This window comes from Crinia signifera, chromosome 3, assembly GCF_055691185.1.
Source record: "Crinia signifera chromosome 3, ASM5569118v1, whole genome shotgun sequence".
NCBI lineage: Eukaryota > Metazoa > Chordata > Amphibia > Anura > Myobatrachidae > Crinia > Crinia signifera.
In genome coordinates, this window is record NC_139219.1 from 213,977,682 (window position 1) to 214,002,011 (window position 24,330).

At 42.8% G+C, this 24,330-nt stretch overlaps 1 protein-coding gene across 6 annotated transcripts in view; it reads right to left on the reverse strand.

Annotated features, from left to right (window-relative positions):
- DLGAP2 (DLG associated protein 2) overlaps window positions 1-24,330 on the reverse strand; it is a 911,233-nt gene that overhangs the window by 726,992 nt on the left and 159,911 nt on the right. For all 6 annotated transcript variants that reach the window (XM_083177372.1, XM_083177368.1, XM_083177369.1 and 3 more), the window contains one exon: window positions 15,682-15,736. In XM_083177372.1, the coding sequence (XP_083033498.1) occupies window positions 15,682-15,736 (55 nt within the window). The remainder of the gene's footprint in view (window positions 1-15,681; window positions 15,737-24,330) is intronic.

Below are 24,330 nucleotides of genomic sequence, written 5' to 3' on the forward strand. Positions count from 1 at the left end.
TCCCTGGCATCTTCCATAGCACACACCATTTTTTTGTGGATTGTGTACCAAAGATGCCCCTCTTCCCCCTTTCATTTTATTATGGATCTGCCCCTGACTGTATGTACAGCCTTCACCGAAGGAAATAAATATAGGCATTGTATCCCAACTCACAGAGTATAACAGCAATATAAAAAGTATCGGTACACTTTACCTAGAACGGCGCCCATCGCATGCCATTATAATGGCATGCGATGCGACCAATGCGATGCCCGCGAGTTTACATAGAAATGCATGTTAAAAATGTAAATTGCGTCGGTCGCATCGCATGCGACCAAAAAAATCGCATGCGATGCGACCGACGCGATTACCGCGATTTTACATAGGAAACAATGTTAAATGGCCCACTTGACCCGATTTTACATAGGGAACAATGTTCAATGGCCCATAGACCCCAAATAGCCACCCTGAAGTGTGAAATGGCCCCCCCAATTGTTAACGCCACCCCACGATCAACGTCAACCCGAAGCGTGGCGAGCACAGCGAGCCCGCGAGGGGCGGCGGTACGCCTCCTCCGACCTTTTCATACCCCCACTATCCACGTTGGCGTGGAGTTGAGAATAGAAAGTGTGGCGAGCGCAGCGAGCCACCGAGCTCAAGCGTGGCGAGGGGACGCGGATACCTTCACAGGTATCCGCGTCCCCTCGCGGGCTTCACAGGTATGCGCGTCCGCTCGCCACGCTTCGGGCTCGGTGGCTCGCCACACTTTCTATTCTCAACTCCACGCCGACGTGGATAGTGGGGGGTTTGAAAAGGTCAGAGGACGCGTACCGCCGCCCCTCGCAGCCTCGCTGCGCTCGCCACGCTTCGGGTTGACGTTCATCGTGGGGTGGCGTTAACAATTGGGGGGGCCATTTCACACTTCAGGGTGGCTATTTGTGGTCTGTGGGCCATTTAACATTGTTCCCTATGTAAAATCGGGTCAATTGGGCCATTTAACATGGTTCCCTATGTAAAATCGCGGTAATCGCGTCGGTCGCATACGATGCGACCGACGCAATTTTTTTTACCTTGCGATGCCTAAGATCAAAATTGTGGGCGCCGTTCTAGGTAAAGAGTACCAAAGTATCTTTTAAGGACCAGGAGCAACACAAAGATGGCGTATCATACTCATGATAATTATGGTGTATGAAATCCCATAAAGGTTTCTTTGGTTCCTCAAAAATTGGAATGGGTACAATCAAACACATTAAAATGTAATATGTGCCATTAAAATTATGTGAATATTCTAAAGTTATCCAAGCAACTGTTTTCTCCTGTGTTGGTGCATCTATTCAGCTAAGCATTATCCAAGATACAGATATTAACTGTATGATCCCAGTTTCACTGCACTAATTACAGTACAAGTGTTTTCAGTGTTCTCAAATAGTTAATTTATATGCCTGCATCTTAGTCTTACTTTGACTCGCTTTCCAGCTTATGGGGCCTACACACATGCCGATTTTGTGCCATTTTCTAAGCGATTTAGCAAGGTCGCTTAGAAACTAAGCATACATCGGTGTGTGTGTGTGGGGCTAAACCGATATAGATGCGCGGCCCCGCGCGTCTAAATCGCATTAAGATGAAGAATGAGCATGTCCCATCAATCTAGCAAAATCGTTTAGCAAGACCCTGCATATCGGGCGCCTTCTGTGTGGTGTCTTTTTTTTGTGCTCAAGTGACCACCGATTTTGCTCATCTGGACACTCCCTTCTGCACATGCTGCTGCTGTCAGACACCACGCGCTGTGAACCCTCCGGAGTTGGTAAGTACTATGCTCTCCACTATGCAACACCAATGCACCACCAACGCACTGATCACAGGTGGGGTGGGGTGGTAATGAGAGGGGTCCACTGTGCCACCAATGTAAACTTCATGGGTGAGGGTGTCACGTGATGCGCGCTGCACCCGCTGCGCGCTGCCACCCCAGCGCAAGAATATGGGCACAATGATGTTTGGGGGGATGAGAGGTGCCCACTGTGCCACCAATGTTATAAAATAAAGCATGGGTGAGGATGTCACGTGATGCGCGCTGCACCCGCTGCGCGCTGCCCCCCCAGCGCAAGAATATGGGCACAATGATGTTTGGGGGGATGAGAGGCGCCCACTGTGCCACCAATGTTATAAAATAAAGCATGGGTGAGGGTGTCACGTGATGCGCGCTGCACCCGCCGCGCGCTGCCCCCCCCAGCGCAAGAATATGGGCACAATGATGTTTGGGGGGATGTGAGGTGCCCACTGTGCCACCAATGTTATAAAATAAAGCATGCTTCTGGGTGAGGGTGTCATGTGATGCCCGCTGCCCCCAGCGCAAGTTTGGAGAGGGGTGATGGCACATTGCTAAGCTATAGCCATGTGGTTTTTGCTTGCATGCTCTGGGGTGTTGGCACATTGTAAAAGCTAGCCATGTGGTGTTTGCTTGCATGCTCTGGGGTGTTGGCACATTGTAAAAGCTAGCCATGTGGTGTTTGCTTGCATGCTCTGGGGTGAAGGCACATTGTAAAAGCTAGTCATGTGGTGTTTGCTTGCATGCTCTGGGGTGATGGCACATTGTAAAAGCTAGTCATGTGGTGTTTGCTTGCATGCTCTGGGGTGATGGCACATTGTAAAAGCTAGTCATGTGGTGTTTGCTTGCATGCTCTGGGGTGATGGCACATTGTAAAAGCTAGTCATGTGGTTTTAACATGCATGCTCTGGGGTGTTGGCACATTGCAAAAGCTAGTCATGTGTTGTTTACTTGCATGTCTATGATGGGGTAAATTGTCTTACCAGACCCCCTAAAAAAACAGTGAATGTGTGCGCATGTACATGTGGTAGGGACAATAGATTGTAAGCTGACCTAGTTTGGACTGTTTATGTACATAATGGTGGATGCATATTTGTTAATTATGTATTTACATTTTATACCATATTATTCACACAGAAATGGCAAAACAGAATAGTTCCAAGAAATTCACCACTGGGTTCATCGACATATATCGGGCCCATGAATGCCTGTGGCAAATTACAAGCAAAGACTTTTCAAACAAACAGAAAAGGGATCAGGCCTACAATGCTTTGCAGGCCTATGCTAAAGCCAACAGAAGTGATGCCACCATGGAATGTGTGAAGAAGAAGATAGCGAATTTGAGGACCGTCTTTGTGAAGGAGCACGCAAAAGTGACTGAGTCGCAGAATTCTGGAGCCGGTGCCGATGACGTATACAAGCCAACGTTATGGTACAACGACCAGATGCACTTCCTGCTGGAGAAAGAATCGAAGACGCATGGACAGAATAGCATGGATCCTGTGCCTCCAATTAGGCAAGAGGAGGAGAGCCAGAATCTGGTAAGTGTGAACACATATAGTTATGCGACATGTCATCATTATTCATGGTCCTAAAGTATTTTATTTTACAGGATGCTACTCCGGAGCTGTTTGCGGAGACGTCCGAGACTACAGCGGCTACAGATCTAGAGTGTGAGGAAGTGGAACCCTCGACCTCTACCCCCCTGCCAACGCCACCACCCAGGCAGAGGAAGAAGACAGCCAAAAGATCTGTAGCCGGCAGCTCTGAGCAATTTTTTCAATTTGCGGAGGCAAGGCTTAATAAGCCTATTGATTCAATTAGGCAATTTTCAAACACTGTAGACTCGGAGATGCGTTCTATGGATGACGACACCCGTCGGAAATTCAAATGCATCGTGTACGACGCAATAATTCGGGCACAGGATAAAAACATTCCTGATGACCTCAAATTAATGCGCGACCCGATGCATTACGCATCTGGCGGACCCCCACCACAGTATCCCTACCACCAACCCTATATTAATCCGGCGGCAAATCCTCCGCAGCTTGCCCCAGCTAACACGACGGGAGCCCCTTCACCCAACCCGCCCACATCAGCCACCACCAGCAGTCTGTCCAGTGGAATGTACTCAGCGTTCTCGAGTACACAAGGACAGGACGATGCTGTTTATTATCCATTATAAATTTCAAAACCAAAAAAATTCCAAATTTAAAAAGTTGAAAAAATTGCTCTTCCATGCGTTTTCGATTCCGTGTAGACTATAATGTCTGCTTGTATACGTCATTTGGCCCTGACTCCAGAATGATGCGTTATCAGTCACTGTTGTGTGTCCTTCACTGAAGACTGTCCTTACCTTTGCTATCTCTTCTTTGCACATTTTGTGAGTCATCACTTCTGTTGGCTCTAGTATACTGTTGTGAGTTTGTTGGCCTGATCCCTTTGTTTGTTTGAAAAGTCTTTGGGCCAGAGGCATTTCTCGGCCTGATATTGTTGATGAACCCAGTGGTGTTCACTTTTATACTTTTAATATATTTAAAATAGTATTTTCAATAAATTATAAAAAACACGGTATGGTGTCATTTAATTTCAAAATGTTATTTATTGTTAATTTTAAGTTCAATTATGTACAGGTATGGTTCCTCTTTGCAACACTTCTCCTGACTTCTCTCCCCTTGAAAAATAATCTTTTTCAAGGGGTGAGGAGTGAAGAGAAAGTGCTGCAAACACTCTGGTAAGGTGCTATTATGTACAGGTACTCTTTGCAACACTTCTCCTGACTTCTCTCCCCTTATAAAACTCCCCAAGAACTCCCCCAGCCCTTTGAACTGCCCATTTTTATTTAAATAATTTTTTTTTACTTTTTCCCATGCTTGAGAAGAATCTGGCATGCTTAAATTGCTAAGCAGAATCGCTGAGGCATATCGTTGACACATTTTGCACGTTCTAAGCAATATAGATGATTTTGTGCTCAAAGGAAATCTGCTATGCTAAATCTGGCATGCTATATCTCTGGCCAAAATCGGGATGTGTGTAGGCCCTATCAGGCTTCCACCTAAGATCTTCATCTAACTGACTCCAGTGTATTTTGCCTGCTGATGTCAAGTAGAGTTCAGCTATATCTGGTAATTTTCAGCTGTATTCACTTCACTTTATGCTTTCACTTACGGCAGATCTCCTGATTTTCAGTTAACCTCAGGATTCCTGCAAACAAGTCTTCTGTCTTCATGTACAAGTTCCAACCAGTTTCTGTACAGCACTACTGGTCCCAGCCAGTACATTCTAGTTACAGTCTCAGCCTAACTCAGTGGTTCCTAAACTTTGAATCACGGCACCCCTGTGTATTGTATTTTTTTCACGGCACAGCTAGGGTAAAGGTTTCTCATTGATCAAATCAGAAAAAAAATTACATTAAGTAAATTGTGTTTATATTTCATCCTCAGTGTCTGTTATGTGGTAATGGACAAGATTCACTTCTGTTTGTCCACATTTTGCATATTACATTGGACATAAAAAAAATTTCCATGGACATGGACTACCCATCCAGGGCACCCATGCAAGTCCCCCAAGGCACCCCAGAGTGCCACGGCACACAGTTTTGGAAGCCTTGGATAAATCTTTATGATCTACTCTGCAGCACCAGTCCTTCCAGTATTACATGGTCTCAGCCTGATATCCTGTGTTGCCAGTACCAGCCTTATATCCTGGGTAGTCAGTCAGAGCCTGGTATCCTAAATAGCTGATCCCTGAAAGGTATCATGCTTAACGGATCCCGGCCCAGCATCTAGTTTAGACAGTCCCAGTCGATCCCTAGTCATATATACATATCATCTGGTTCCAACCATTTCCAGTCTGCTTCTGCCTTTCTAAGGTCTTAGGGTCTTCACCTGTAGCACCAACAGCAAAATAACTTCGGTAAATCTCTTTACAACTACATCTATCCAGGGTTCCCAGCTGAAGTGTCTACAAACTAACGTCAGCCCAAAATAAAAGCATAAATTATCAAAAATACTGCTTGTGTCTGAATCAAAAGCAAGACCCCCATATGTTGTCAACTATTGCATCTATACCTATAATTGGGTCCAGTATGATTTCTTGATAGTCAGGATCCCGGCCGCTGGGATGCCAGCGCCACAAGGTACACTCACCATAAGGTTCTATTCCCCCTCTATGAGGGTTGTGGAACCCCACAAAGGAGAATAGACCCTCAGCATTTTGGCATTGGCATCCTGACCTCCGGGATCCTAAATGTTGGCATATTAACTAAATCACCTATAATTGAATGTATCAGACATCTGTTCTATAAAGTTGCAACATCCCAATATACTAGGGAAAATCATGTGGAAACAAAGGATAAGGCATACCTCCCAACCTTATGTAGGGCCAAGGGGGCATGCTGAGTTGCTTTCCATGCCCCCAGCTCCGCTGCCTCCTGTGAATAAACTATGTGGGCATGCACACTGGAGCCTCCAAATTCCAGTATCACGATGGGACACTGCAGCCCATGGGTGTGACAGTTCCAAAAAAACATGGCTGTCCCATGAAGAATCGGGGCAGATGAGAAACATGAAAAAAGCTCCCTTAGACGATTATGTTAAAAAGCATCTGGTTTCCAGTTGTATTTTCCTTTACTTTGTTTTGCAGGGGTGTAATAGGATAGCAGTGGTTTTCTCCACTTTTCCACGTATTTTCAGTTCACGTTTCATCAATGCTCATTAAGTGTAAAATTATTTTAAGCTAGAGCTGTAATAAAAGTGTCAACATTATTTAACTAATGTCAGTCAAAATTAATCAATTTTCTGTAATCCACACCCATGTTGAGAATTAAGAAATACTAAAACACATAATTAATCACTTGTTCTTCACAGAATGCCCAAATTACTGAAAATGGATAGAAAATCTTTTCAATTACATGACTGTATTAATTAAATGGGCAATTAGAATAGGAGTGCCTATTTGAGTGCCTTTTATACCTGCTCTTTGATCACTTATTTCACAATGTTATTTTTTTAAGACCAATGCAACTTCCTCTATATTATATGTTATTTAACATCACACACACTTGGAATTAGTCCCATATAATGATTGTTACATTTAAATATTTAATATGTCCCCTGGTTATACTAATTTGGTACTCCATTACAATTGTAACAAAGCAAAATAAAAATGGCTGTTGTACCAGTGAGTGTGGAAATCCTTATTTTTGTGTCTGAACTTGACTTATCATTAAATGAATGATCATATAGCCCATCAGCAACCTTTTACCTCAGACCAGTAATATGTAGAACTAATCCTGAACCCTTACAGTATCTCCCAACATATGGAAAGTTTACAAGCAGTGGTCCTCTTACATCTTTGCTTTTTATTACGGTTTGGTTCCCAACTGTAATTATTACCCGTATTTATAATAAAGATGCCCTAAAAGGTGGTACAGGTTAAGTATTCCTTATCCAAAATGCTCGGGCCCAGAAGAATTTTGGATAACAGCTTATTCCGTATTTCAGAATATTTTTATATTTCAATGAGGTATTATGAAGTATCTTGGAATTATGTTGTAAACACATCACACACATGAAATACACACAAATATATATTATTTGTGAATAAAACAAGGTTTCAAAACATGAAACAAAGTTTGTGTAATATCTCAGGCACTGATTTGAATGTCAAGCAATCATTTTCTTGTACATAATTAGTGCCAGTTGCATATAATTTCCCTAGTAGTGCTTTTGCCCCCCCCCCCCTCCCTAAAAAAAATAGCATTTTGGAAACTATGGATAAGGGATAATTTGGATAAGGAATACTCAACCTGTATATATAAATTGGAATGTTGTATTGACATATATTAGTAAATGTGAAAGTCTATTTGAAATGTAATAAAATTAATTTGCAGAGGATTAAGTCCGACAGCTCTGGTTCACTTAACAATATTAAAGGGCTAGATGAGGATGGCTCTATCTGTAACACCACTGGCACACACATCATTCCCAACAATTCCTGGATACTATTACCACTCTGCTTCCTATAATTGGAGTGAGCCATTAGATGTTGCCAGAAATATTTCTGGTGCTTCCAAACCAATGGAACTGGAGGTCATTATTTATTCTAGCCAACATCATTGGGGTCTGCTATCAACAACATTAGTAGTAGTAGTAGTTTGTTTATTTAAAAGGCGCCACAAAGTGTCCGCAGCGCCGTACATAGCAAAAAAAAAAATTTTTTACAAGGCAACGTAGAGGGTGTTGATAAAATACAGCATAAATAGGGGTATGGCTGGTAGAACTAAAATGAGCATCAATTCTGAAGTAGGTGTCGAAATTGTTGAGGAGACTGAAGTTGAAGTAAAGAAAGGGAAGGCCAGGGCAGGAGCACTGGTGAGGTAAAGAGGTAAGGTGAGTACGTGAGGAAGGAGAGCCCTACTCATAAGAGTTAACAGACTAAAAGGAGGTGGGTGAACCAACGAAAAACAATAGGATAAGTAGGAATGGATGGAGGGATAGGGTAGACAGGATAGGAGGAGCTAAAGAAGTTTAGGTGGAGGAGAGATAGGCTAGTCGGAAGAAGTGGGTTTTGAGGGAGCGCTTGAAGGAGGTAATTGAATCAGAAAGCCTGATGGGTGGCGGGAGGTTGTTCCAGTGCAGGGGGGCAACGCGAGAGAAGTCTTTGACACGGGAGTGGGAGGAGGTGACTAGGTGCCTTGTAGGTGGTGGTGAGGAGTTTAAAGAAAACTCGGAAAGGGATGGGGAGCCAGTGAAGAGATAAACAGAGGGGGAGGCGGAGGTAGAGCGGCGAGAGAGGAAGATGAGCCTAGCAGTGGCGTTAAGAATGGATTGGAGAGGGGTGATAGGTAGCCCGGAGAGAAGGATTTGCAGAAGTCAAGGCAGGAGATGACAAGAGAGTGAATGATAATTTTGGTCGCGTCAGTTTAGAGGAATGGTCTGATGCGCGAGATGTTGCGGAGGTGAAAGCGGCAAGACTGTGAGAGAGCATGAATGTTATAGATACCACTGTGAGAAAACATTTCTCCCTCACAGCGGAAATCATTGGTCGCATATTAAGGACTTTGTTATAATCCACTAGTAAGGTTAATGCTGTGTATTTTTCATAATTACCTAAATAATCATAAAACTATTTTAAATATGTTTTCCCATACAGCTTGTAATGTAACTGCATCATTGTTTTAAGCTTACTATGCTGTTTAGAAAAAAACTTTGTGTAAAAAATAGCTTTAGAAGCACAGCAGGATCATGTGCAAAATGCTTATTACTCATCGAAACCTCAGAGGACTTGCAAAGTCTTATTCATAAGATTGCCATTAGAAATGCTGAGAAATAATGCAAGCAAAATAACCCAGATCTGCCTAAATCAATTTGTAAGCATACATCGGAATATTCCCTATAAGCACAGTAATTTCACTCAATATGATCCAATCTATTTTTATTGTTTCAATAACTTTTTTTAAAAAAAAAAGAAGGATATAGTTAAAATAAAATGTTATTTTGTAGCAAGGTGAAGCCTATATCAAAATCCCAATGAGCAATTTTTTCTCTCAGTTCCATGGTCTTCATGCTATGTACCTACAAGTTGAAATGCTTCAAGTCATTTTTGACAGAGCAGTGATGTCATATTTAACTGACCAGCTCTATCATATTGGATGATATGCAGGCAAGTGTGCAACTCAAATAATAAAGGCAATAATATTTAAAATTCAATATAGATTAAGTCTAAATTCTGATAATGGCAGCCTCCACTTGTAAATTCTACCAACGACTCTAGTTCTCAATTTTGTTATATAAAAAATGAAAACAAAATTGATTACTTTGCTTTACAAATTTTATGTTATAATATAATCCAAAATTTTGCACCAATGTTGCCCCCAGTGGCAGGACAATGGTGACGGAGACTCCATGGTAGCTTGGGGGAGCCAGCGCTGTGCGAGGTCTGCGGTATGAGCTGAGAACCCCCAAACTGCCATGCGGGGAAGTGTCCGCGCACTGACATCTCAGCTCCTGCACACAAAGCTAACCCCCCAAGAGGTCAGCACCAGGAGCAGCAGCCGTGGGGACAAGGCCAGTGCATCCATCTATTGGTGACTGCACCACGGGATGGGTCTGTCTAACCAACAGCAGTACTACTCATATGACCAACATGTGCTGTAATGTGTTCAGCACAGCGTGGGTGCCTGTCCGGACCTCAGCACTCTCTTCAACTTCAATCCACACGGAAGAAGCTGTGTGCTGTTTCTTCTTTTTACAAGCACCCACGGTGGGTCAGGCTGGTATATGGTCCCTGAAATTCAGTGCAGCATGCTGTTTCCCTATTGAAGTGCAACACTCATAGTTATGAATGGGTTCCTGCTGTTAGTAGCAGCCAAATCAGTGCATAGGTACATATCATGAGCGTTGTGGGGCGCACTGGTGTCCATGGAGCGATCTACAAACACTGAAACATTGTTGTACTAGATTACTGGGTCCAGCATGAACAACTCATTATAATAAATACTTTATTGATAATTATTTTGCACGCATAATTAATTAATGTCCCTTAAACTGGGTTCCTGATAAAAACAGCAAAAATCTTAAAAAAATATTGTAGATAAACAAAATACAAAACTTGAATATATTCCTGGACACCAATAATTATCTGTATATTTTAGAATATCTTCTTTACCACCTTACTATATATATATATATATATATATATACACACACATACACACAAGGATAGGGATACAGAATATATAATAAAAAATAAAAATCAGGAAGCGCCCCTGAAAAAAATGGTAAATAAATTATTTCAAAATATAATGATAATTATATCCTGAACAGGATGCAGTTTATATAGAATTTTAGGTATTTTTTTCCTTTGCATCATCTTTAATTATCATCATAACACTTCACTTATTAGGATCCTAATTTAAGAGGAAATTATCTAATTGTGTGTTTTTATGGAATAATCAATAATGTATCAAGATGTAAATTTAAATTAATTGTCCATAATGCTCCATCTAGATAAAATGCTTTTTGTTTATTTCAGTGGGGGCATTAGGACATGTAATTTATATTATATTAATTTATATTAAATGTTGGGGAGGGGCGCCAGAGACTTTTTTGGCTGGTAGGAGCTCAATTTTAATGGAATAAGCTCTCTAAAGAAGGTGGACAATGCAGCTAATTGGTTTCTAGATAGCATTTGTTGAGTACATTTGTATAAAATGATAGGTAGAAACTGATTGGTTGCCATGTGCAACTTCTCCAATGGACTTCTTCACTCTTTAACAAACTTGAAACATCCCCACATTGGCCGAATATTCTTGTTGACTCGGACTGCCACCGAGTGTTCTTAGCCTCACCTACCGTATGGATCCCTAACACCATCCGAATGCGGTAAGACGCCGAGCGAACGGACCACGAGTGGATGTTCATGTGAAGAACTCCCCCATCTGTGGGAACCTCTCACATCCTCCGAAGGTCTCTGACCAACGAATGATGGACCGAGTGGTCAGACAGCTCCGAGTGCTCCAGACCACTCGGACATTTCTCCATGCGAAAGCAGGGATATGGGCGGGCAGCTGGCATCCGGCTATGTCAGCTGTCCGCCCCCCACACGTGCGTCACGGCCGGATTACCATACGTACACCCAGCGTTTTCATGGGAACGCCCATGAAACACAGGGGTGTACGCATATGGTAATGAGCCAAAACAGCCCTTCAGGCCAATCTCCACCCCCTTCTCAGATTGTTCCGACTGATCGTTTTCTGTACGGAATTTAACGCCGTATTCAGACGTGTGCAGCATTCGCACATGCGCAGAAATGCCTCTGCACATGCGCAAACACAATACATCGGCCGTACCACCGAAAACGCAGCCATCCGACTCAATCAGAAAAAGGGCCATAGATACAACAGCCTATAATATATGTAGGACCACAGTTGTCCATCATATCATTTGGTACCCCAATTGTTCAGCATATTATATGGTCGTGTATATTGCTATAACCATACTTTCTTTACTCCTCTCCAGGAGAAGTCTGGAGAGGAGATTATGCTGGGTACGGGAGATGGGGACAGCCTCTGATTTCATGAAGCCCCACCCTCACTCCTGTAAAAAGCAGTGATTTATGGGTCTGCAGAGAGGCAATTGGACAACCCCCTCCCTGTGGAACTGTGATTGACAGTGGTGATCTTTCCATCTTGCCCGCTTCACTAGAAGGACGTGATGTGGGAGATCTGCCTGCTCTACTGTGTGGGGGCTACCTTAAAACTTGGAAGTCTCCGGCACTTCCAGAAGAGTAGGCAAGTAGGCCTACAACCCTATAGCAGGCTAAAGAGATCCACAGAACAAACACTATAAATGTTCTGAAAATGTAAGATTTATATTGGTGTACAATAAACCTACAAGCATTTGTATTTATTGGTGTATGTTTTTATTTATCTCTATGTTGCTGGACAGGGATTGAATGAAAATAAAAATAACTGTAGGCCAAATGTGTTGGGTAATTTTATTATTTGTGCTTATAAATTTACAATTTGCAGATTTAAGGGAACTATTTTTAAAACTAACATACACGTAGTGCAGTCCATTATAAATCATTTCCCAAGACTGCTATTTGAGAAGCTATTGATTTTCGCCTAGTGAGCTGTTGAAGTGACAAGTGAGTTCATTCTTCTTAATATACTGTGAGTTGCTGAGTGATTTTCAATAATATGTTATGCTCAGATATTGCACAATAATAACAAATAATAATAGAAAACGCTACCCATGCCATACCTTAAATCATGGAGGTAGACATGGCTTATTTCAGCAACTATGCTTGGATATATTAAAAAAAAACTATTTTATATTGTTCATTTTAATTGCATTTCAATTAAGCTGAAAAAAAAAATACTAGATCACATCTGATTTACTGTATCATTGTTGCTGCATTGGATGAGGAGACATGATCTCATTAAAGACTTTAACTTTTAGTCAATGTTTTGGGGAATGTAGGCCAGTTGTAGTGGGAACTTACTGTACATCCTTTTGCTGCCTGTTCACTATGGGGTAGATTTATTAAGCTCGGTGAAGTGATAAAGAGTCTGGTTTTTATTAGCGGCCAATCAGCTCCTACCTGTCATTTTTCAAACCAAGCCTGTAACTTCACAGTTAGGAGCGGATTGATGGTGATCAAAACCAGACACTTTCTCATTTAGGGGCAGATTTATTAAGCTTGGTAAAGTGATAAAGTGTCTGGTTTTGATCACCATCAATCCGCTCCTAACTGTGAAGTTACAGGCTTGGTTTGAAAATGACAGGTAGGAGCTGATTGGCCGCTGATAAAAAACAGACACTTTATCACTTCACCAAGCTTAATAAATCTGCCCCTAAATGAGAAACAAAACTCTGTATGGGGTAGAAAAGCAGTGATAAGGGAAGTGAAGTGAGCCAGAGGAGAAGTGGCCCATGGTAACCAATCAGCACTGAAGAAACATCTATAATTTGCATAATTTAACTTATACAGATCAGCTGCACAAAGTGTCTACCCATGGAGACAGAGGGGCTGGGGGCATGGCCAGAAGCTCAAAGAGCACTATAGCAGGGCTCGACAATGTCTTTAAAATCTTGGAGCCAGGATGAAAAATTTACACACAACGTAATGCCCATTACACATATACCAAACATCGTAATGCTTATTACGCATACCGATTACATACTAAGCCACACAAGATCTGCTTACCTACATGCCCATTGCTATGGGTTTCATGCTGGTTGCCAATGGGGTTACATGCTCTGCCAGAGGGGTTACATGCTCTGGAAATGGGGTTAACATGCTCGTTAGCATGGAGTTCCGTAGCAATAAAGAAATATAGCTCTTCAATAGGCAAAGTGTGCTTATGTTACCCAGCACCTCTATATGATTTTTTTTTTTTTGAACTCCAACTGTGCTGGGGGATGCTGCATGTTTGCAGCTATTACTGTGTATCAGGAATAGTTATTATCTATCAAATTAGAAACGCAAACATATCATTTCTAGTTATTTTCCAATAATACAACACACATCACACAGGAATCTGAGCTGAGATATACCATTTCCATTATAGTATAGTAGTACTAGTTAATTACATGTAGAATGTCACTCCTGTAATCGTTCATCTTTAAGAACACACCGAATTGAATAATATACACTGCTAGGTCACTACGCACTATACCAGGGGTCCTCAAACTATTTTGCTCTGGGACCCCATCAGACAATAAAAATAATGACAGGACCCCAGCAAGTTACTGCAGAAGGCCATCACATCACATGTGTAATCAGCAGACAGCACATACATGGCAGCATTGTGGAGGCACAACATGATGTGAGGAGGCTACAATTACTGACAATTCAACAGTTCTTTCAGACTCCATGAATCACTGACTGAGAATAGAAAAGTCATCAGCCTGATGGTCAGCAACATGGAGTCGAGACCCCATGCTGAGAAGGTCGGGACCCACTTTGGGGTCAGGACCCGCTGGTCTACATCATAAGTCATTTTCTGCAAACCATTTTCTCACTGAAAAGGCCCTTTACTTATGTAACACATACAAATGTATAATATTGGATTTGTCCTCTCTTCAGAGATGAGCAGACAGACTACAGTACTGTACAGTAGGTTAGGAACAGACATCCAAATTCACCAACAAGCAAATACTGTACTGTAGAATCCATTCTGATAGCAACAATATGGCCTATGTCAAAAATAAATAAAAACAGTGCCATCAGTATAAGGGGAATATATTTTAGGTGCTAAATTGCTAATGCATACTTGCCTACTTATAAACTCTCCTCTCTGGGAGAAGCCCTGAGAGGAGACTGTCAGCATCACGTCAGGGTATGGGGCATGATTGTAGATGTCATCAAGCCCTGCCCCCAACACTGGAAATCCCCCCAATTTGTGGGGCCTCAAGGAGGGGGTGAGGCTAAATGGCGAAATTTGCATATCCCCCCCCCCCTCCCAGAGAAACCTCACAAATCACTGTCATTCACCGATGCGGCTGGGCAGCTGCTGGGGAGCTGCTGCGGAGGGTGAGGCAGAATCCGGGAGCATTGCCCACCTTTCCGGGGGACCGGGAGGGGGACCCGATTTCCGGGACCCTCCCGGCCAATCCAGGAGGGTAGGCAACCCTGTGCAAATGTGCCCTAGATAGAGAACAGAAACCAGTTAGATGGATTGGTTGATAAATTACACTTCAGATTTACACATACCTACTTATTAAAATGCATATAGCATCAGATGACCAACAATGTCAATACAGAACTATTATTTATAATCATGCTTCTTATAACTGACCAGCTTCAATCCAATAGTTGAAAAATCTAAGTATTGAATGGAGAATACCCACATGTGGGACCTTGAGATCGTTCACAGTAATTACAAGTCACCAGACTGTAAAGCAGAGCAATATAGCACATTTCTACTGCACCAAGACTAGAACACTATGTCTTATGGATCTTTAAATAAAGCTCCCTGAAAGATTGTACTGTAGCCTCTGTGTGACCTCAAGTTCTAATAATGGCATACACTGCATTTAATGTTAAATTAATGTGATATCCTGCCATCAGTAATACATGCTTCTTAGCTGATTATTCATTCATACAGTAGTTTTCTACTTAGGAAAAAAAGTTATTTTCTGCACAAAGTTCATTATAGCAATCAGTTTTCATAGCTCACCCAGGAGGAAAATGAATATATCAAAACAATACAAAAAACACAGTGAAGAGATTAAATCAACATTTATCGAACATTACAAAAATAATCAATTTTAAGTATGTAGTGTAATTAATGAGCATGTCCAAACCTTTTTTTTTTTCTACAGGATAAACACATTGCAAGTAAAAAGATAAATGCCTTTCTGTACCTGTGTTTCTGTCAGGCAAAATACAGCAATGCTTCTGCAAAATCCCAGGCAAAACCTTGATGGAAGAAATAAAAACATCAGTATACTGTAGTATAAAACTACATTAATAAAAAGTAAAGGGGTATAAAATTATTTAAAAATGCATTACTATATCATTATAGGTCTTTACTATAAATCATACTTAGGGGATATTCAGTTCCAGGTCACGACTGTTGGGCTAGCCCGACAGCCGTGACCCTGTCCTGTTCTCAGCCGGCTCGACAAGGAATCGGCAGGCGGGTTTCAGTGTCCAGCCTGCTGAATGCCAAAAAGGGGGAGTGGCTAGGGTGACCAACTCATCCCTTTAATCCGGGACACATATTAATTACATAGGTTCTGTGGCTGGCTTTCACCTGGTTTTAAACTGCCGCACCTCAAGACTCCATTTCACCTGGTTTTAAACTGCCACAGAATCTGTGTAATTAATATGTGTCCCGGATTAAAGGGATGAGTTGGTCACCCTAGGAGTGGCCGCGACAATCACTCGACAATCCACGGCCGTTCTTGGTAGGTCAGGCCCAACTGCTTCTAAAGTCGGGTCCGTTCTGCATAGATCCCTGTTCAATGCGGTCGGGAAAGACAGCATTGAATAGGGCCCCACCGCTATTTACCCCGTCGGGAATAGTGGTGTGAGCTTGAGTGGTACACTAATTTGGATTCCACATGTTGAAATCTACAAATTGACATAAAAAACATGAAAAACTCATGTTGACCTTTTCATGTGTCGACCATTTCCATGTCAACATTTTGTCTATGTTGATCTTTTGCTGTCAACTGACTTTTGACCCTTATACCATAATACTTCTATCCAGTCTCTGGAACCCCCTTGGGCATAGCAAGATGTTTCATTTGAGAAGGATAGCTGTAATATTAATCTTGGTTATCTCCAACAAAACCAATATTACATTTAGTAACATGATAGGTTATATAAAATACAATGAGCAGCACAGGAGAAAAAATAAATAAATAAATAAATAAATAAATAAATATATATATATATATATATATATATATATATATATGTGATCTCTACTAGGTAGAAAGTGATCTGCACACCAGATTGATGAAAAAACTTTTATGTCACATGAAAGTTGAAAAAATTACACATGGCAGCATATTGGAATAAGAAAAATCAGTGCGGGTTACTTATCATTATCCGACACTGTACTTTAGTGTTTCAGGAACACCCATCACCAGCCTCCCAGCCACAATACCCGACAGCCTGTTTCGGTGGTGCGACCACCTTCCTCAAGGGTATACACATAAATGACCAAGCTGCCATATAAAGAGACCATAAAGGCGCCAAAATCAATTAGACTCACCTCACCTGTAAGCTGTTGCACCTTTCCATACACACTGCAATAACTGTGCTGTGGAACGCATTAAATGTCTGTGAAGCGCACTTCCGCTACCGGTATCGGCTCCCATGAATATAATGAGCGTATCAAAAGTTTGGAAGTAGTACAGAAATAAATAAAAGACCAACAGTGGAGCACTATAATAGTGCGGTTACCGCGACCACCTGCCCGGGTACACCATAGCGCGCACCCTCCGGCACACGCAGCGTGTCCCATGGCCAGGTCAGCATGTATCTGCGTCACTTCCTGTCGCTGGAACGCATGAAACCAGGCCGTGGAAAGCACGGCCATGTTTTCAACGCCAGCATTACAGTGAATATGCCCACTGGAGATGTATAATGAAATAAACACTTCCTGCGCTCAAAATCATGGGAGCAAAGAGATTTAGTACATTAGGGGTGTTCTGGATTAGAGGTAAAAAAAATAAGCTATTGGTAGAGGGGTAGTAGTCTATTATAGATAATGTCTCTCATCACAAGGACTCGTTGAATCTCTTCACCAAGTGGTAATTCATACCCCAGATCAACAAGCACAAAATAATCTTATACTTGTATATATGTGTATATAAGCCCACAACCGTGACAAACTAATGTGAATATGTGCAATTTGATCGTACATCAAATGCACATGACAGAGAGGAAAAAACAGTACATTATAGAGATACTATATGAGTGGTAAAAGCAGATCTCGTAGCAGCTAGAATAATTGCTCTATAGCAGTAAGTAATCATCATTGACTGTAACACAAGCATATATACACACAAGTAGTCCCACTATAAAAACACATTAAGGTTCAATTCTTCATTCAAGCTCCCTGGAGCAAGAGAGTCCAGGTTATAAATGAACTCGCTTTCCTTTTGTAACAAGGCAAGGTGACGATCACCTCCTCTTTTAGGGGCTTTAATGTGAAATAGAGGCATGAATTTAAAGTCCTTCATAGTGTGGCCGACCTCAAAAAAATGTCTGGCCACCGGTGGAGTGGTGTGGTCTCGAGAAGACATGGCCTTTTTAATGGAGGAACGGTGCATCCCTATTCGTTCCTTAACCCCTTCCCGACATTTGACGTACATTTACGTCATGGCCGGGATGTACTTCCCGACGCATGGCATAAATGTACGTCATGGCTTTAAACTGTCAACGCGTCTATAGACGCGGTGACAGTTTAAACATGTCTGCTGTCCCTGACATGTCCCTGCATGCCCAGGGGGGGTGGCGATGCCTCCCCCCCGTCGGCGATCGCTGTGATTGGCTGTTCAAATGTGAACAGCCAATTACAGCGTTTTCTGTGTACCGGCGAATAACGTTCGCCGGTGACACAGGGATCAGTGGTGATTGGTGCTGTAAAGTACAGCACCAATCACCACGGGGTGTAAGGGTGACACTGGTGTCACCCCACCTCACCCCACCCGCCCGCAAAGGCCGTGATTGGTTCGTCGGACCGACAGGCCAATCACAGCCATGGAGGGTGATTTAAACTAACGGTGACTGCACTGCAGACGCCATTCCGGTCTGGAATTGCGTGCAGTGCGGTCACCGTGCCTATCTGCCGTGATATACTGACCTGATCCTTGCAAATACTTACCTGATCACCTGATCACTGCTTGTAGCGTGCTGGATGCTTCCTGGATCTGACTTCTTGTGACTTCCTGCTGCTGCTGCAGTGTGATAGAGTTATAGATAGAGAGATAGAGAGAGATAGAGAGAGATAGAGAGAGATAGAGAGAGATAGTGACAGAGAGTGCTATATTTTGTGTCTGCTACCCCCCCCTTTTTGGGGGTGCAGTTTTTTTTTTATATATATAACTGTCAGTGCTGCTGCTGCAGTGTCATAGAGTGATAGATAGTGATAGATAGTGAGAGATAGAGAGATAGAGAGAGATAGTGACAGAGAGTGATAGAGAGTGCTATATTTTGTGTCTGCTACCCCCCCTTTTTGGGGGTGCAGGTTTTTTTTTATATATATAACTGTCAGTGCTGCTGCTGCAGTGTCATAGAGTGATAGATAGTGATAGATAGTGAGAGATAGAGAGATAGAGAGAGATAGTGACAGAGAGTGATAGAGAGTGCTATATTTTGTGTCTGCTACCCCCCCTTTTTGGGGGTGCAGGTTTTTTTTTATATATATATAACTGTCAGTGCTGCTGCTGCAGTGTCATAGAGTGATAGATAGTGATAGATAGTGAGAGATAGAGAGAGATAGTGACAGAGAGTGCTATATTTTGTGTCTGCTACCCCCCCTTTTGTGCTGATCAGTATATCTGTGCTGATCAGCAACTTTTTGGGGGTGCAGGGTTTTTTTTTTTTATATATATACCTGTCAGTTGCACTGTCAGTTGCACCAAAGGTTGTGCACCTGCTGCCCCTCACTGGTAATCAGTGTCGCATCAGTGATCACCTTTTTTTTTTTTGAGGGTGCTGTGGGGTCTTTTTTTATTTATTTTTTTACACACACTGTGATTTTGTGGGTGTCCTGTGGCCACTGTGCGCTGATCAGTGACGTACATCACTGATCAGCTTTTTCGGCACAGGGTTGATCTATTTTTTTTTTTTTTGATCAAATTCCTGTTGCCTTTGAGCGCTGTTCAGCGACGGACGTTACTGACCAACATCTGTGCTCAATTTTTGGCGCAGGACCTTTTTTTTTTTCTGCACTACATACACACTACACACTACATACCCCCCGGATTGAAATAAAGTTTGTACCCCCCCTACACTATACACGTGTTAAAACATTTCACTACCAGAAACACAAAAATAAAAATGGCATCCCAAATGTCATCCCAAATGTCATCCCAGTCATCCAGAAGAATGTATTCAGCGGAGGAGGCATATGCCATGCTTGCCTCTGACTCTGACACAGCCAGTGAGGCAAGAGGGGAATTTGAAGGATTCATCTTAAGCTCCTCTTCCTCCTCTAGTGATGAGGGACCCCCTCAAAGACGCCCCCGTAGAGCAGCTGAGACCCCCCCCCCCAATAATTGATCTCGTATGGACCCCACCACCAGACAATTTTGAGCCCCAGGTTCCTGAGTTTTTGGCCATCCCAGGAATCCAATTTGATTCCACAGGTCTCAGAGAAATTGACTTTTTCAAATTATTTTTCTCTGATGATTTTATAAATTTAATGGTGGACCAAACTAATTTATATGCCCAGCAGTTTATTGCTCAAAACCCCACATCATCATTTGCTAGGTGGACCCCTGTAGATGCAGTAGAGATGATGACGTTTTGGGGTCTGGTGTTTCATATGGGCATAGTAAAAAAGCCAGAAATTAGGCAATATTGGAGTACAGATGTTCTGTACAGCACCCCACTTTTCCGTATGGCCATGACCCGGACTCGTTTTGAGTTAATCCTTAAATTTTTGCATTACAACGATAATGCACAGTGCCCACCCAGAGATGATCCCACCTTTGACCGGCTATTCAAAGTCAGGCCGGTCATTGATCATTTCAGTGCCAAATTTGAAGAGATGTACATCCCAGATAAATTAATTTGCATAGACGAGTCCCTTATACATTTTAAAGGAAGGGTTAAATTCCGCCAGTACCTTCCCAATAAGAGGGCAAGGTATGGCATAAAAATGTATAAGCTGTGTGAAAGCACCTCAGGGTACACTCACAGGTTTAGGGTATATGAAGGGAAGGATTCAAGAATTGAACCGCCAGAATGCCCCCCCTCCCTCGTAGGTGTTAGTGGAAAAATTGTCTGGGATTTAGTGCACCCCTTCCTGGATAAAGGTTATCACCTCTATGTGGATAACTTTTACACTAGCATCCCCCTGTTTAAGGCCCTTGGTTCAAGAGGTACAGCAGCTTGTGGTACTGTGCGCAAGAACCAAAGAGGCCTCCCAAAAACGCACATTGCCCAAGTAATGAGAAGGGGTGAAAGCAGGGCACAATCCACCGAAAATATGTTGTTGGTCAAATATAAGGACAAGAGGGATGTCCTTATACTGACAACAATTCACGGAGACAGTACCACCTCCGTCCCTGTACGAGGTACCAGTACCCACACCTCAAAACCTAATTGTATCCTGGATTACAATAAGTACATGGGCGGAGTGGATCTTTCAGATCAGGTACTGAAGCCGTACAGTGCCCTGCGGAAAACAAAAATCTGGTACAAGAAGCTGGCCGTGTATATCATCCAGATGGCACTGTATAACGCTTACGTGCTATTCCGTTCTACCAGCCAGAGGGGGACATTTATGCACTTTCAAGAGGAAGTCATAAAGAGCCTAATATTTGGGAACCAGCAGGCAGAGGGCCCCAGTACTTCTAGTACTGGCCCCCGTATTGTACCAGGGCAGCATTTTCCTGATGAAATCCCCTCCACTGGAAAAAAGGGCAGGACACAAAAAAGGTGCAAAGTTTGCTATAAAAAGGGAATAAGAAAGCAAACTATTTTCCAGTGTGACACTTGCCCCGACAAACCCGGCCTATGTATAAAGGAGTGTTTTAAAATATACCACACATCTATGGATTATTAGGTTCATCATTTCACCGTGCTTCGGGGGTCTTGCTAATGCCACATAGCACCCACCATTCATTCAACCAGAATCTGAGCCGCAAAATCCAAAAATCACTCCTTCCCTTCTGAGTCCTGCCATGCACCCAACTGGTATTTTTTGGTCACATGTGAGGCATTGCCGTACTCGGGAGAAATTGGGGCACAGATTTTGGGGTGCTTTGTCTCCTTCCTTCCTTGGGAAAATGAAAAATTTTGAGCCAGAACTGCATTTTTTGTGTAAAAAATTTAATTTTTCATTTTCACTGCCCAGTTGTACCACAATTGGTGAAACCCCTGGGGGTTTGAAATGTACACTATACCCCTAGATGAATTCCCTGAGGGGTGTAGTTTGCAAAATCGGGTCACTTGTGGGGGGGTTCCACTGTATTGGTGCTTTGGGGGTCTTGCTAATGCGACATAGCACCCACCAACATTCCACCAGAATCTGTGCTGCAAAATCCAAATATCACTCCTTCCCTTCTGAGTCCTGCCACTTTTTGGTCACACATGAGGCATTGCCGTACTCGGGAGAAATTGGGGCACAGATTTTGGGGTGCTCTGTCTCCTTCATACCTTTTGAAAATGAAAAATTTTGAGCCAGAACTGCATTTTTGTGTAAAAAAATGTAATTTTTCATTTTCACTGCCCAGTTGTATCAAAATTGGTGAAACCCCTGGGGGTTTGAAATGTACACTATACCCCTAGATGAATTCCCTGAGGGGTGTAGTTTGCAAAATGGGGTCACTTGTGGGGGGGTTCCACTGTATTGGTGCTTGGGGGGTCTTGCTAATGCGACATAGCACCCACCAACATTCCACCAGAATCTGAGCTGCAAAATCCAAAAATCACTCCTTCCCTTCTGAGTCCTGCCATGCACTCAAATGGTATTTTTTGGTCACATGTGAGGCATTGCCGTACTCGGGAGAAATTGGGGCACAGATTTTGGGGTGCTTTGTCTCCTTCATTCCTTGTGCAAATGAAAAATTTTGAGCCAGAACTGCATTTTTGTGTAAAAAATGTAATTTTTCATTTGCACAGCCCAGTTGTATCAAAATTGGTGAAACCCCTGGGGGTTTGAAATGTACACTATACCCCTAGATGAATTCCCTGAGGGGTGTAGTTTGCAAAATGGGGTCACTTGTGGGGGGGTTCCACTGTATTGGTGCTTGGGGGGTCTTGCTAACGCGACATAGCACCCACCAACATTCCACCAGAATCTGAGCTGCAAAATCCAAAAATCACTCCTTCCCTTCTGAGTCCTGCCATGCACCCAAATGGTATTTTTTGGTCACATGTGAGGCATTGCCGTACTCGGGAGAAATTGGGGCACAGATTTTGGGGTGCTTTGTCTCCTTCATTCCTTGTGAAAATGAAAAAATTTGAGCCAGAACTGCATTTTTGTGTAAAAAATGTAATTTTTCATTTGCACAGCCCAGTTGTATCAAAATTGGTGAAACCCCTGGGGGTTTGAAATGTACACTATACCCCTAGATGAATTCCCTGAGGGGTGTAGTTTGCAAAATGGGGTCACTTGTGGGGGGGTTCCACTGTATTGGTGCTTGGAGGGTCTTGCTAATGCGACATAGCACCCACCAACATTCCACCAGAATCTGAGCTGCAAAATCCAAAAATCACTCCTTCCCTTCTGAGTCCTGCCATGCACCCAAATGGTATTTTTTGGTCACATGTGAGGCATTGCCGTACTCGGGAGAAATTGGGGCACAGATTTTGGGGTGCTTTGTCTCCTTCATTCCTTGTGCAAATGAAAAATTTTGAGCCAGAACTGCATTTTTGTGTAAAAAATGTAATTTTTCATTTGCACAGCCCAGTTGTATCAAAATTGGTGAAACCCCTGGGGGTTTGAAATGTACACTATACCCCTAGATGAATTCCCTGAGGGGTGTAGTTTGCAAAATGGGGTCACTTGTGGGGGGGTTCCACTGTATTGGTGCTTGGGGGGTCTTGCTAACGCGACATAGCACCCACCAACATTCCACCAGAATCTGAGCTGCAAAATCCAAAAATCACTCCTTCCCTTCTGAGTCCTGCCATGCACCCAAATGGTATTTTTTGGTCACATGTGAGGCATTGCCGTACTCGGGAGAAATTGGGGCACAGATTTTGGGGTGCTTTGTCTCCTTCATTCCTTGTGAAAATGAAAAAATTTGAGCCAGAACTGCATTTTTGTGTAAAAAATGTAATTTTTCATTTGCACAGCCCAGTTGTATCAAAATTGGTGAAACCCCTGGGGGTTTGAAATGTACACTATACCCCTAGATGAATTCCCTGAGGGGTGTAGTTTGCAAAATGGGGTCACTTGTGGGGGGGTTCCACTGTATTGGTGCTTGGAGGGTCTTGCTAATGCGACATAGCACCCACCAACATTCCACCAGAATCTGAGCTGCAAAATCCAAAAATCACTCCTTCCCTTCTGAGTCCTGCCATGCACCCAAATGGTATTTTTTGGTCACATGTGAGGCATTCCCGTACTCGGGAGAAATTGGGGCACAGATTTTGGGGTGCTTTTTCTCCTTCATACCTTCTGAAAATGAAAAATTTTGAGCCAGAACTGCATTTTTGTGTAAAAAATTTAATTTTTCATTTTCACTGCCCAGTTGTACCACAATTGGTGAAACCCCTGGGGGTTTGAAATGTACACTATACCCCTAGATGAATTTCCTGAGGGGTGTAGTTTGCAAAATGGGGTCACTTGTGGGGGGGTTCCAAAATTTTAGCATCTT